The following is a 13284-nucleotide window of genomic DNA, read 5'->3' as shown; positions in this document are numbered from 1 at the left end:
TTTTTTAGATGGAAGTTGAGTCAGTGACCCAGAAGATGGAAAATTTGCAGCAAGATTATGAACTCAAAGTGGAACAGTATGTTCATCTTCTTGATATCAGAGCTGCACGCATCCAGAAACTAGAAGGTACAATGTGCACAATTCTTTGTCCACAGTTACTAGAGGAATGATATTTATAAGAGTTGAAAATATCATCCAAATGTACACTCACAATTTCTTTTTGCTCTTTTTTTTTCCAGTTTATTAACTATAATAATAATTTACCAGAAAGGCTGCTTTTATCTGATAATTTTCTACTCAAAAATTTTTAGTAATTCCCTGCTACTTACTGAATTCGGTGTTGCAGGCAAGATTTCAAAGTACTTTATACAGTACTACAGACTAAACGTAACCACGTCATTTCTAACTTCTCCTCTCAGCAAACTGTGCATCTCAGTTAAATTAGTCTGCTTGCTCTGTGTCAGATTCATCTTGCTCAGTCCCACCACCAGGCCTTTGTCTGTTCCACCTGAACCTCCTTTCTACCGTGACTCCAAGATACACCCTTCCCTGCTATGAATTCTAAATAAATGCGCACCTGTGCCAGGAATCTGGCTCCAATTACTCTATCCGTCCCTCTACTTGAAATGCCGTTACAGTGATTTTCAGACTTTAGCAAGTATGAAAATTACATGGAAAACTTGTTTCAGAAGTAGCTTCCTGGGTTCTACCCCTGGAGATCTTGGGGCCCTTGATTCTGTGTGTTTTGCAATAACTCCAAGCAATTCAGATGCATGTGTAAGATTGTACTTTGAAAAACACTACCTTAGCACTTACCACTGATACTCTCATGTAATCAAAAAATGTATTTCGGGGTTTTATTATGTAAGTGTTTTTCACTGTCGGAGTTTTATATGTTCTCTGTGATGACATTATAAGTTCTACAGTGATAAGTACTTTGTCTCTCTTCATGTTCTCTGCCATGCAGTACCTGAATTCAATGAGCTATGCCAGCAGTAATTTTACACTCTTAAAAATCACTGAGAACTCAAAAGGCCTTTTGTTTATATAGATTATATTTATGATATGTATCATATTAGAAATTAAAAGTGAGAAATTTAAACAATATTTGTCATATTAAAATAATACTAAGCACTTTACATGTTAACATAGATTGCAGTATTTATTTTTTAAAAGCTGTATTTTCCATACAAAACAAAAGTGACAAGAGTGACATTGTTTTAAATTTTTTTAATTGTTTAACATTTTTGCAAATCTTTTTAGTGTCTCAACTTAATAGAAAACAGCTGGGTTTTTATAGCTGCTTCTGCAGTCAATCTGGTACGAAATCACACATCATATAGGTTCTAGGAAACTATATTATATACTTGTAAGAGAATAAGAATGAAAAAGATGTATAACATCTTAGTATTATTTTAAAAATAGTTTTGACCTCACAGACCTCCAGAATAGTTTTAGGGACCTTCAGGGGTTCCCAGACCACACTTTGAGAACCACTACTCTAAGCAGGAGGGTTTAAAAACATCTTTATCTGACTGAACAAGGTTTTCCAAAGTTAAAGAGCAGTGTGTTCCTTTTATTTCAAGTAGTACTCAATAAAAATTTGCTTAATGTAATTTTCCTGAATAACAAGGCGATCACATAGTTTGAGACTTCATTCCTTTGAAGTCCCACTAAATTTTTACCAATATATTTTATCTACCTCCTAAATTCATTGATTCATTCCATAAACATGCACAAGTTCCTAATGCATCCTACGCAAAGTGCTAGGCAGTGAGACTACAAATAGGAAAAAAGCTCAGGCACCCCCTCCAGGAACTCATACGATGTGAACAAGTAAGTAGACAATCACATTTTACTGTGAAGGGTGTGAGGCCAGGAAAATGCAAGAGCTACCACGGAAACTTTGAGGAGAGAATGTCTGTTTATTCCTGAAGGTTCAGGGAAGACTGCACAGAGCAGGTTTGAAGTCTTTAAAGATGACAGAATTCACCACTGAGTAAAAGCAATGAAAGGCTCCCTAGGCAGTAGATGAGGCCCTGTAAAAATGCCCTAACTAAAACACTGCCATTCATTTGTAAAGCTGCCTGTGGATCCATCTATTTGGAATTCAGGATTAGTTAAGGGAGGAGAAGCTAGAAATAAGGCTGGAGAGAACCAAGTCTTGAAGGCCCTGTGTGCCACCCTGATGAGTTTGAACCTTATTAACCTAGAGAAGCACCAAGGAATTTTTGAGGTGGGGAGTAGTACACCCAAAACTGCATTTTGGAGATTCTGCTAGAGGTATTGGGGAAAATGAGTAAAATTTGGAAGAAGGAAGCAGTTTGGATTCCATTAATAAACTGGGTAAGAAACACTCAGAGTATAAGTAAGGTAGCATCAGTGGAGATACAGAGGACAGGGACAAATGGATAAAGACTTAGGAAATGGTTTTGAATAACAGTTATACTACAGATGTGGGGAGAATAAAAGAAAAAGAGGAAACTAGGATGACTCTGTGGTATGTAGCTTAGGCAACTGGATGAATGCTAACAACATCACTTGAAATTCAAAGTACAGAAATAACTAGGAGAGAATATGATACATTCTGCTTTGGATATACTGAGTTTGATGAGCCTAGGGGCTATCTAGACAGAGGGCTCAGCAAGCCAGTAGATGTGTGGGTCTGGAATTCAGGAAAGAAATCTAAATTAAAAATAGGAATATGAAGGGATGCGGGTATAGCTCAGTGCTAAAGTGCATACTCAGCATGCGTGAGGTCCTGGGTTCAATTCCCAGTACCTCCATTATATATTATATATATATATATATATATATATATATATATATATATTTGTGTGTGTGTGTGTGTGTGTATTCTTTTAAAAAATGAAAAGAAATATGAGTTTTCAGTGTATTGATAGTAACAGAAGTCATAAAAGAGGATGAAATTACCCCTGAGAATATGTAGACTAAAAAGAGGATAAAAAGAACCCCAGCAAGCTGGCAGAAAAAGAGAAACCCTTAAAGAATGAGAAGATAGGTAGGAGGAGAAGCAGGGCAGACAATGTCATGGAAGCCAAGTCAGGACAGAAGTTCACAAAAGAGGAGTGTCAGTTAAGCAAAGAAGTCATCCGGGTCAATTAAGCAAAGAAATCAAGTAATACAAAGACCAAAGTCCATTCGATCTAGCAGATAGCAAAGGTGACCTTTCCTGGAGTAGTTCCATGAATAAAGTTTGGAGGGTCTGTTAGATGAGGAATTGGAGACACAAGTATATGTTACTCTTTATAGAAATTTGGATGTCACATGGTGGGAAATGTGTATCTAGAAAGAGATAATATCTTTTTGTCTATTTTTTACTGAAGTATAGTTGATTTACAACATTATATTAGTTTTGGGTCTACAGCATAGTGATTCAGTATTTTTGCAGATTATACTCTATTGTAAGTTATTACATGATAATGGCTCTAATTACCTGTGCTATACAATATATCCTTGTTGCTTATCTATTTTACACATAGTTTGTATCTGTCAACCTCATACTCGTAATTTGTCCCTCCCTCCTTCCCTCTCCCCTTTAGTAACCACAAGTTTGTTTTCTATATCTGTGAGTTTGTTTCTGTTTTGCGTGTACATTCATTTGTATCACTTTTTGATCCCACATGTAAATGATACCATATCATTTTTTGATTCCACATGTAAATGATACCATACACTATTTGTCTTTCTCTGACTTATTTCATTAAGTATAGTATTCTCTAGTTGCTTCAAATGGCAGAATTTCATTCTTTTCATGACTAAGTAATATTCTATTGTGTGGGTATACCACATCTTTATTCATTCAGCTGTTGATAGACACCTGGGTTGCTTCCATATATTGGCTGTTGTAATTAGTGATGTTATGAACATTGGGGTGCATGTATCTTTTCAAATTAGCGTTTTCATTTTTTCCAGATATATACCCAGGAGTGGAATTGCTGGATTATATGGTAGTTTTATTTTTAATTTTTTGAAGAACCTCCATACTTTTTTCCACAGTGGCTGTACCAATTTATATTCCCAGTGACAGTGTACAAAGGTTCCCTTTTCTACACCTCCTCTCTAGCATTTGTTGTTTGTAGACTTTTTGATGATAGCCATTCTGACAGGTGTGAGGTAATATCTTATTATGGTTTTGATTTGCATTTCTCTAATAATTAACAATGTTGAGCATCTTTTAATGTGCCTGTTAGCCATCTGTATGTCATCTTTGAAAACATGTCTGTTTAGGCCTTCTGCCCATTTTTTGATTGAGGTTTTTTTTTTGTATATCGAGTCTTATGAGCTGTTTATATATTTTGAATATTAATCCCTTGTCGGTCACATCATTTGCAAATATCTTCTCCCATTCAGTAGATTGTCTTTTCATTCTGTTGATGATTTTCTTTGCTGTGCAAATGCTTTTAAGTTTAATTGGGTCCAATTTATTTATTTTGGCTTTTATTTCTTTTGCCTTAGGAGACAAATCCAAAAAAAATATTGCTACAATTTATGTCAAAGTGTGTTCTGCTAATGTTCTCTTCTAGGAGTTTTGTGGTTTCTGGTCTTACATTTAGGTCTTTAAACCATTTTGAGTTAATTTTTGTATATGGTGTGAGGGAATGTTCTAATCTAAAAAGAGATACCTTTTTTAAAAAGCAGCTTTGTAGAAATACAATTAACATACTTTAAACTGCAGGTATTTAAAGCGCACAATTTGGTGAGATTTGACCTATGTATACACCTGTGAAACCATCACTGTAATCAAGATAATAAACATATCCATTATTCCCCCAAGTAGAAAAATATATATACTTTAATGAGCTGAAGGGAAGGAGCCAGTGGAAAGAGAAATTGACTTTACAGGAGAGAATATAATAGAGCAGAGAGGCGAAGGGGCAGGTGGAGTCTAAATATTTACCTCAGCTGTTCATTCAAAGGCCTTTTTTCTCTTTTTTTCTTTTTTTTTCCCTAGTTTAGCCTGTATTACCACTTAAGTTGTGATTTTCTTGTTTAACAAGTGATGTCAAAATAAATGATGAATTTTTTATAATGCAATACTGTTTACAGAAAAAATAGTGTAGTCATAGAATTTTAGATTGAGACTACTCACCAAAAGCACTCAGACTTTCTACCACTTTAAAAGCCAACTTGTGTCTTTATACGTCAGTGGTTTAAAACCTCTAAACTGTGTGTCTTCTCTTGCAGCCCAATTAAAGGATATTGCCTATGGCACCAAGCAGTACAAATTTAAACCGGAAATCATGCCAGATGACTCTGTTGATGAAATTGATGAAACCATTCACTTAGAACGAGGCGAAAACCTATTTGAAATCCACATCAGCAAAGTAACCTTTTCTTCCGAAGTTTTACAGGCATCTGGAGATAAGGAGCCTGTCACCTTCTGTACTTACGCTTTCTATGATTTTGAACTACAGGCAACTCCCATAGTGCGGGGCCTTCACCCGGAATATAACTTTACTTCTCAATATCTTGTTCATGTTAACGACTTATTCTTACAATATATTCAGAAAAATACTATCACTCTAGAGGTCCACCAAGCTTACAGCACAGATTATGAAACAATTGCAGCATGTCAATTGAGATTCCATGAAATTCTAGAAAAAAGCAGTCGAATATTTTGCACAGCAAGTTTAGTTGGTGAGTACAGTCTTATAAGCTTAGAATGTTTGAATTACTGGTGAGTTTATATGGCGTTCCACATTAGTATCGTCTCTTACTGATTCCACGTGCCTTTAAGATAAGGACAGCGTTCTCTGAGTTGCCCACAGTTGTTTGGACTATCTTCAATGTCATTGATAATGTCGATACAGTGGCTATTAATTTTTTAAAGCTTATTAGTGCAATATTTATTCACTGTATTTATACTTTGTTTGATTAAACATTAATTATAGTACATTTATCAAATATTTTTAAAGAGCTTATCATGTTACCACTCACTAGGCACTGGAAATACAGTGATCAGTGATAAACAAGACAGACAAAGCCCCAGCCCCCATTTAGTGTAGCTTCTAGAGGGGAAGACAAGCCATAAAACAAACATCCTTATCATCAGATACAAAGAAAAATAATCAAGGCAAGAGGTTAAAGAGAGAGATGGAAGGTTGCTAATTAGATAAAGGCTTCCTTGAGGGGGTGACACCAGTAAAGACCTGAATAAAGATCCATGCCAGGACCCAGAGGAGGAATGTCTCAGGCAGAGGGAACAGCAAGTTCAAAGGCCCAAGGGAAGAACAAACCTGACATGTTGGAAAGTCAGCAGGGAGGCCAGTGGCTAGAGCAGAGATGAGACCAAAGCAGTAGACTGGGACCAGATCACACCACAGAGCCTTGGTGGTCATGGTGAGGAGTGTGGACTTTGTCTTCCTCTGCTTGATGCATGTCATTGGACAGTTTTGAGGAGGGTAGCAACATGATCACACATAGCTTTTAGAAAACCACCCTGGGTGCTGTGGAAAGAAGAGTCTATAGGAACCAAGAGGGAAAATAGGACCATTATCAGGCTGTTGCATTAATCTGTGAAAAGATGGTGGTGGCTCAGATTAAGATGGTAATGAAAGTGGTGACAAGAAGTGGTTATATTCAGTCTCTATTTAATTAACTGTTCCTTGAAGACTTGCTCATCAGTTGAATGTAAGGTGATGGAAAAGAGGAGTTGAGAATTTCTGGTGTGAGTAACTAGGAGAATGCTGAGGCCATTTATTGAGATAGACCTGGAAAAGGAACAGCTTTCAAGAAGAAAACTAAAAATGGTGTTTGAACAAGTTAGATCGATCTACCTGTTAGACAGCCAAGCGGAAATGTCACCTCAGCAGTTGGATGCACTGCTCTGAAGATCAGGGACAGAAATAAGAAAGTGGGAGTCATTAGCATACAATATATTTTAAGCCTTGGACCTATGATAATTTCACATACAGAGTGAACATACGTGAAGAAGAGAAGGTAGCCAAGGACTGAGCCTTGTGAAACTCCAAAATTTAGAGTTCAGGAAGAAGAGAAGGAACTAACAAAGGAGACTGAGGAGTGGCCAGTGAGGTGGGAGACAAACCAAGAGCGTATAATATCCTAGGGCAAAGTGAAGAAACCATTTCAAGAAGGAAGGAGAGTGACTGAGGTTCTGGAGAGGAATTTTATTTTATTGATCGCATAGGCAATACATTCCCATGATTCGAAAAACACAAGTTTATACCTTAAAATGTCTGTCTCCCACTCCTGTCCCCCACCTACCCTGGGTTCCCTCACCAAAGGCTGTGCATTCTTCCAAAAGAATTTTATGCATATACAAACAAATATATGTGTGTGTCAACATTCTTTTAGGACCTTTTTCTTAACGATTGCTCCTAGGAGCCATAGGGGCAGTCTTCACAGAGGGAGAGAGTTGAGCTGCTGAGTTGTAAGGAGTTCTGAAGGTGTGCAGGGCAAACACGCAGGTGGATATTACATATGGCTTATATACGACAGAGCTATGGTGCTTTTCCCCATGCTTATGGCACAGTACAAAAATGGGAAGGTGTCAAAGATTTCTTGAAAGTTGAACTATAATGTGGAATATCACATTTATAAGTTGAGGTTTCATATGGTGTGTGTCAGACTACACTGAGTACAACTAGTAAAAAAAAAAAAAAATACCATAGCATCAGAAAGAATCTGTGGAGTATTTGATTCAATGTTTAGATTTTTCTTTCTATTTTAGAAGGATTGAAATAGAGTAAATTGGACTCTCTCAAACCTAGTTTGATATAGTTATTTAATCATATTTAACACACAGTGAAACTCATACTTGGAGGAGTAACTTTATTTTCTTTATCTCTGTTATTTGCCAATCACACATCATTTGTGCAAGTCATGTATTTTTTTACTCAGTATAAAATGTATTGTTTCCATGCATAATACCATTGATTTATTTTTACGGGTATATATTTTGATCTATGGGACTATTTTAACAGTGAGATACGTATTGGTTTGTAGGAACTAAAGGAGACATCCCAAATTTTGGCACAGTGGAATACTGGTTCCGATTAAGAGTTCCCATGGATCAAGCAATTCGACTTTATCGAGAGCGGGCAAAGGCTTTGGGATACATAACATCAAATTTTAAGGGGCCAGAGCAAATGCAGCGGGTAAGCTTGTTTGACTTTAAGACCCTTTTATGACAGAGAAATTTTATCGTGTGTCTTTATATTATCATGCTTTAAACTGGAATTATTTTCTTTCACAGCCATCAAGTGGCTTTTTTTTAAACTTTTTATTTTGAAATAATCATAGACTTACAGGAAGTAGCAAAAGTAGTCCAGAGGTCCTGTGTAGCCTTTACCCAAGCTTCTCCCAATTGTAACATCTTATGTAACTATAGTATGATATCAAAACCAGGAAACTGACATTGGTACAACACTATCAGCTAAGCTACAGACTTTACTCAGATTTTGTACATTTTACTTGCACTTTTGTGTGTGTGTATGTATGTGTATAGGAGGAGGCAGAGTTCTGTGCAGTTTTATCATGTATATATAATCATATAACTGCCACCACAATCAAGTTACAGAATTGGTCTGTCACCACAAAGGAACTCCCTTGTGCTAGCCAGGACATTTTTGAGAAATAGAATTGCAGTACTACTATTACACATCAAGTGACGTTCATTGCAATTTCTCCTGTTAAGGAAATTAATAACTATTATTGGACCCTCAGTTATTCTCCTTCTTTCCAGCTGTCTCAGAAACTGTTAGGTTTCTGAAATAGGGTTCTGAAAGTAGAATATAAAATGAATGTTCTTTTACATGAGAATTGGAAGTTAAAATGCACCCCTCAGAGCAGCATTTCCCAAACTTTGTTTCATGGAATCTTAATAGCCGTATTTCCAAAAGAATTCCATGATCCAATAAATGTAGAAAACACTGAATTGAGCAAAATTAAATGGGATCCTTTAGGACTTCTCATGTATAACATAAATCTCAAGAGGAAGCATAAAGTATACACTTATGTTGAGTAATGAAGGGATAGAATATAGTAGAAACATTTTGGAATGTCTGCTCAAGTCATGTTTCTCTTTTTTTGTTTGGAGCTACCCTCTCTCCTAATCCGTGGGACTGGGCCAGCTTTACGTTTGGTCGTCCTGCTCTCTCCCACTCCTCCCAATTATAGCTAATGATTCAGGAATGTCCACCTGCCCCCAGCTAAGCCAATCAGATTCTGCTTCTTGAGATCAAGAGAAAGCACAACTTTCCATGCCTGGAACATGTAAGGTTGGGAGCTGTGGGGCAGCCATCTTCTGCCATGTTAAATGGCAAAGGAAGAAAATGGGACTAGGGGAGAAAACTGGAAACTAGATGGAGAGTAAATTCTGGTAGCTTTCCAGTCCCATCACCTTCCTAAGACTGAATCACATTTCTGCTATGTAGTTCTATGAAATAACCCAATAACCTTATATTAAAGTCTCGTTTCATTGTATTTGCTGAGTGGAATTAGTTTCTATGACTTCCAATTAAAGAACCGTGACTAATATAACACTGATTTCCCAAACTTCAAGAACGGCACCCATTCCCCAGAGGTAACTTTCTGGACAAATGTTCTTCAGAATATGCTTTGGGAAATGCTGTTACGGAAAAGGAAATTAGAAATAGAAAAACCACAGTATTTACTTGGTTTTGTAGTTTAAAGGGTTTTGGACTCCCAGTTCATGGCTTGAATAAGTCACTTACTGTTGGAATTTCACCTTTTGTGGGTAGACTTGGGGAGAGAAGTAGAGAAGGTACTTTGTAAATCATTCCACTCAGCTTTCTATTGCCAGATGCAGACTAGCCCTGGGAAAGCAGTATTATGATTCCCTTCTCAGATTTCTCCTCTCCACACCACCAGATGTCTCCACTAAGGAGATTATGACTGTAGTTCTGTTTTTCCTTCTCCAATAAAGTTCTCTAGAGTCAGACGTTCCAGATGTTGAATCCAGTATCAAAAATTCAGTCAAAGAGTGGTCCCCTTGTGGAAGGTGGGGAATTCTCTAACGCCACAAGGCCCTGCAACACTGCATTCCTGGTCCCAGATCACGTCAGCCGGGGTGCGCTTAGCAGTTAGTCAGTGCGGGTGTTTGCTGGGATACTTGTGCACCGGCTACCTGAGCAATAGTTCGAGAAAGGGCCATGAAGTAGTTTCTGACTCTGCCTGATAACTCCCTTTGCTCATCTCTCTTCTGAAATGTCCTCCCAAGCCAAGGTTTTACCCCTGCAGCGTTTATCTCTCACTCTGTTCCCTTGTTCTTATATAGCAGTTAGAATCTGATATACTAGCTAACCTTGGCCTCAGGTGTCTGTTCCCCCAAACCCCACTGGTTCAGGATGAGGGCCAACCCAAATATAACAAAATCATCTTTGTGGACGGGTACCATCAAATTCATTGGATTCTCACCTAAGAATGGGATATGATAGGAATAACTGGAATGGTTGAAGGATTAGCTCTAAATAAAATTGTGAACCAGGAGACATTTGTCTTTGGACCCATCTTTTAACACTTCACCTGTTTATTATTAAATAGAATTAAATAACATGAGATTAGCTATTTTCTTGGCTTTATTTGGTTTTAATAGCAACCTCTACATGTTTGCTCAGTCTTGATGTTTGCTGCTAATAACATCTGTACACATGTTCTAGAGAATATTGGTTTTGAATACAAGTTAAGAGTCTTTAAGTGAGAAGTTCACTATGAAATAAAAATATGCAGCTTTTTGTTCATTTATGAAACTCTTTTGTTTGGGGGTTGGCAGCTGCTTTTTATCTTTTCATTGTATTATTACTATAATATAAATATGTATGTTTTTCCAGTTAAGTCAGCAAGCACCCAAAACTGCTCAGCTCAGTTCTACTGATTCCACAGATGGCAACTTAAATGAACTTCATATTACAGTAAGATCCTGCAACCACCTGCAGTCCCGAGCAAGCCACCTGCAGCCACACCCATATGTTGTGTACAAGTTTTTTGATTTTGCAGACCATGATACAGCCATCATTCCCAGTAGCAATGATCCACAGTTTGATGATCACATGTGTTTCCCAGTGCCAATGAATATGGATTTGGATCGATACCTTAAGTCAGAGTCTCTGAGTTTTTATGTGTTTGATGATAGTGATACCCAGGAGAATATTTACATAGGAAAAGTCAATGTGCCTCTGATTTCACTGGCACATGACAAGTGTATTTCAGGTAAGCATATTTCTTGAATCCATGAAATTGTAAAAAAGCAAACAACAACAACAACAAAATTATACCTCAGCGTTTCAGATATGATCTGTTTATAACTAATCTTCCTAGCCTTCTTAGGTAATCTTAAACTTTGGGCCAATAATATTACATTTTTTCAGTTATTTTCTTAGTTGTTGTTACAGAGATTATAATATGCATCTTAACTTACCTCAATCAACTTAAATTTAATACTAACAACTCTATTAAAATTTAGAAAGTCTGCTCCAACATAATTCCATTCTCTCCCCCTCCTTTGTAATATTATTGCCATATATATGTACATAGTATGCCTGTATATGTTATAACCCAACAACACAGTGTTGTAATTATTGCTTTATGTAACTTTATCTCCTTTAAGAGAAGGGAGAATATATATGTAATTATAGAAGACTTATATTAACTTATATATTTACCATCTCTGGAATTCTTTTTTCTTCATACGGATTTGAGTTACTCTCTGGTGTCATTTTCTTAGCTCCATTTCCTCCCCTTCTTTTGTGCTATTATTGTCATATTTTATCTTGTAAGTACAACATTATAATTTTATAATTATTGTTTTATGCAACTGTCTTTTAAATCAGTTAAGACAAGAAATGAGGAAAAACATATATTTATGCTGTCTTTTATAATTACCTATGTAATTACCTTTATTGGTCTCTATTCCTTCATATTGATCAGAGTCACCATCTGGTGTCACTTCCTTTTAGCCTCAAATTCTTTACTACATCTTGTAAGTCAGGTCTGCTGGCAATGAATTCACTTAATCATTGTTATCTGGGAATGTCTTTATTTAGCTTTTATTTTCTGAAGGGTAGTCTTGCTGGATATGATATTCTTAGTTTTCAGGTTTATTTTCTTTAGTCGCTTTGAGTACATCAGACAACTGACTCTGGCATCATTGTTTCTAATGAGAAGTCATCTGTTAATCTCATTATGGTTCCCTAGTATATGATATTGTTTTCAAGATTTCCTTTTTTTCTTTTTTCTTTTTCTTTTTGGCTTTCAGCAATTCAACTGTGACATGTCTAGGTGTGGATCCCTTTGTGCTTATGTTACTTGGAACTTGTTGAGCTTCTTTACGTGTAGGGGACCATTATGTACGAAATTTGGGAAGTTTTCTGCCATTATTTCTTCAGTTGTTTATTCTGCCCTTTCTTCCCCTTCTCAGACTCCCGTTACATATATGTTCATATATTTAGTGGTGTCCTACAGGTCTCTGAGGCGCTACTCATTTTTCTTCATTATTCCTCTTCAAATTGGGCAATCTGTATTGATCAATCTTCACGTTTATTGATTCTTTCTTCTTCCAGCTCAAATTTCCTATTGAGCCCCTTTATTGAATTTTTTCATTTCAGTGATTGTACTTTTCAACTCCAGAATTTCTATTTAGTTTTTGCTTTTTTATTGTACAGTTGATATACAATATTATATATTACAGGTGAACAACATAATGATTCACAATTTTTAAGGGCTATACTCCATTTATAGTTATTATGAAAATTGGCTATATTCCCTATGTTGTACAATATATTCTAGTTCCCATTTTATAATTTATAGCTCTTTATTATATTCTGTTTTATATGTCATTGTCTTCACACTTTCCTTTAATTCTTTAAGTATGGGTTTTTTTAGCTCTTTGAACATATTTGTAATAGCTGCTCTGAGATCTTTATCTGCTGAGTCTAATATCTGTATGCCCTCAGTATCTATGGATGACCTTTTCCTGTATATGTAGCTCAACATTCTCTTGTTTCTTTGCATATCTCATGAATTTTTGTCGTTATTTAAAACTTGACATTTGGGACATCATATCATAGCAACTCTAGATTCCAGCCCTTCACAGGGTGGTTACTGTTGCTGTTGTGGTTTGTTTGGTGACTTGCCTGGACTAGTTCTATAGTCTTTTTTCCTCACTGTAGCCACTGATGTCTCTGGTAAGTTTCTGTTTGTTTTATTCTGTTTTAATGTTAAGCATGAGCATAGTTTAGTGGTCAGTCAATAGTTAGTTGAAAGTTGGATTTAAACACCTGG

The 13284-nt window shown here is 36.4% G+C and overlaps 1 protein-coding gene across 1 annotated transcript in view; it reads left to right on the top strand.

Annotated features, from left to right (window-relative positions):
* Nucleotides 1-13284, top strand: part of RPGRIP1L (RPGRIP1 like) — an 86424-nt gene that overhangs the window by 37303 nt on the left and 35837 nt on the right. Inside the window, exons 14-17 of the mRNA XM_006207841.4 lie at nucleotides 9-126; nucleotides 5209-5661; nucleotides 7990-8141; nucleotides 10836-11214. Coding sequence (XP_006207903.2) covers nucleotides 9-126; nucleotides 5209-5661; nucleotides 7990-8141; nucleotides 10836-11214 — 1102 coding nt within the window. The remainder of the gene's footprint in view (nucleotides 1-8; nucleotides 127-5208; nucleotides 5662-7989; nucleotides 8142-10835; nucleotides 11215-13284) is intronic.

The sequence above is a fragment of the Vicugna pacos genome, chromosome 9 (assembly GCF_048564905.1).
Source record: "Vicugna pacos chromosome 9, VicPac4, whole genome shotgun sequence".
In the NCBI taxonomy this organism is placed as follows: Eukaryota; Metazoa; Chordata; class Mammalia; order Artiodactyla; family Camelidae; genus Vicugna; species Vicugna pacos.
The sequence above is the reverse complement of the archived record's forward strand: the minus strand, read 5'-3'. Positions and strand labels throughout refer to the sequence as shown.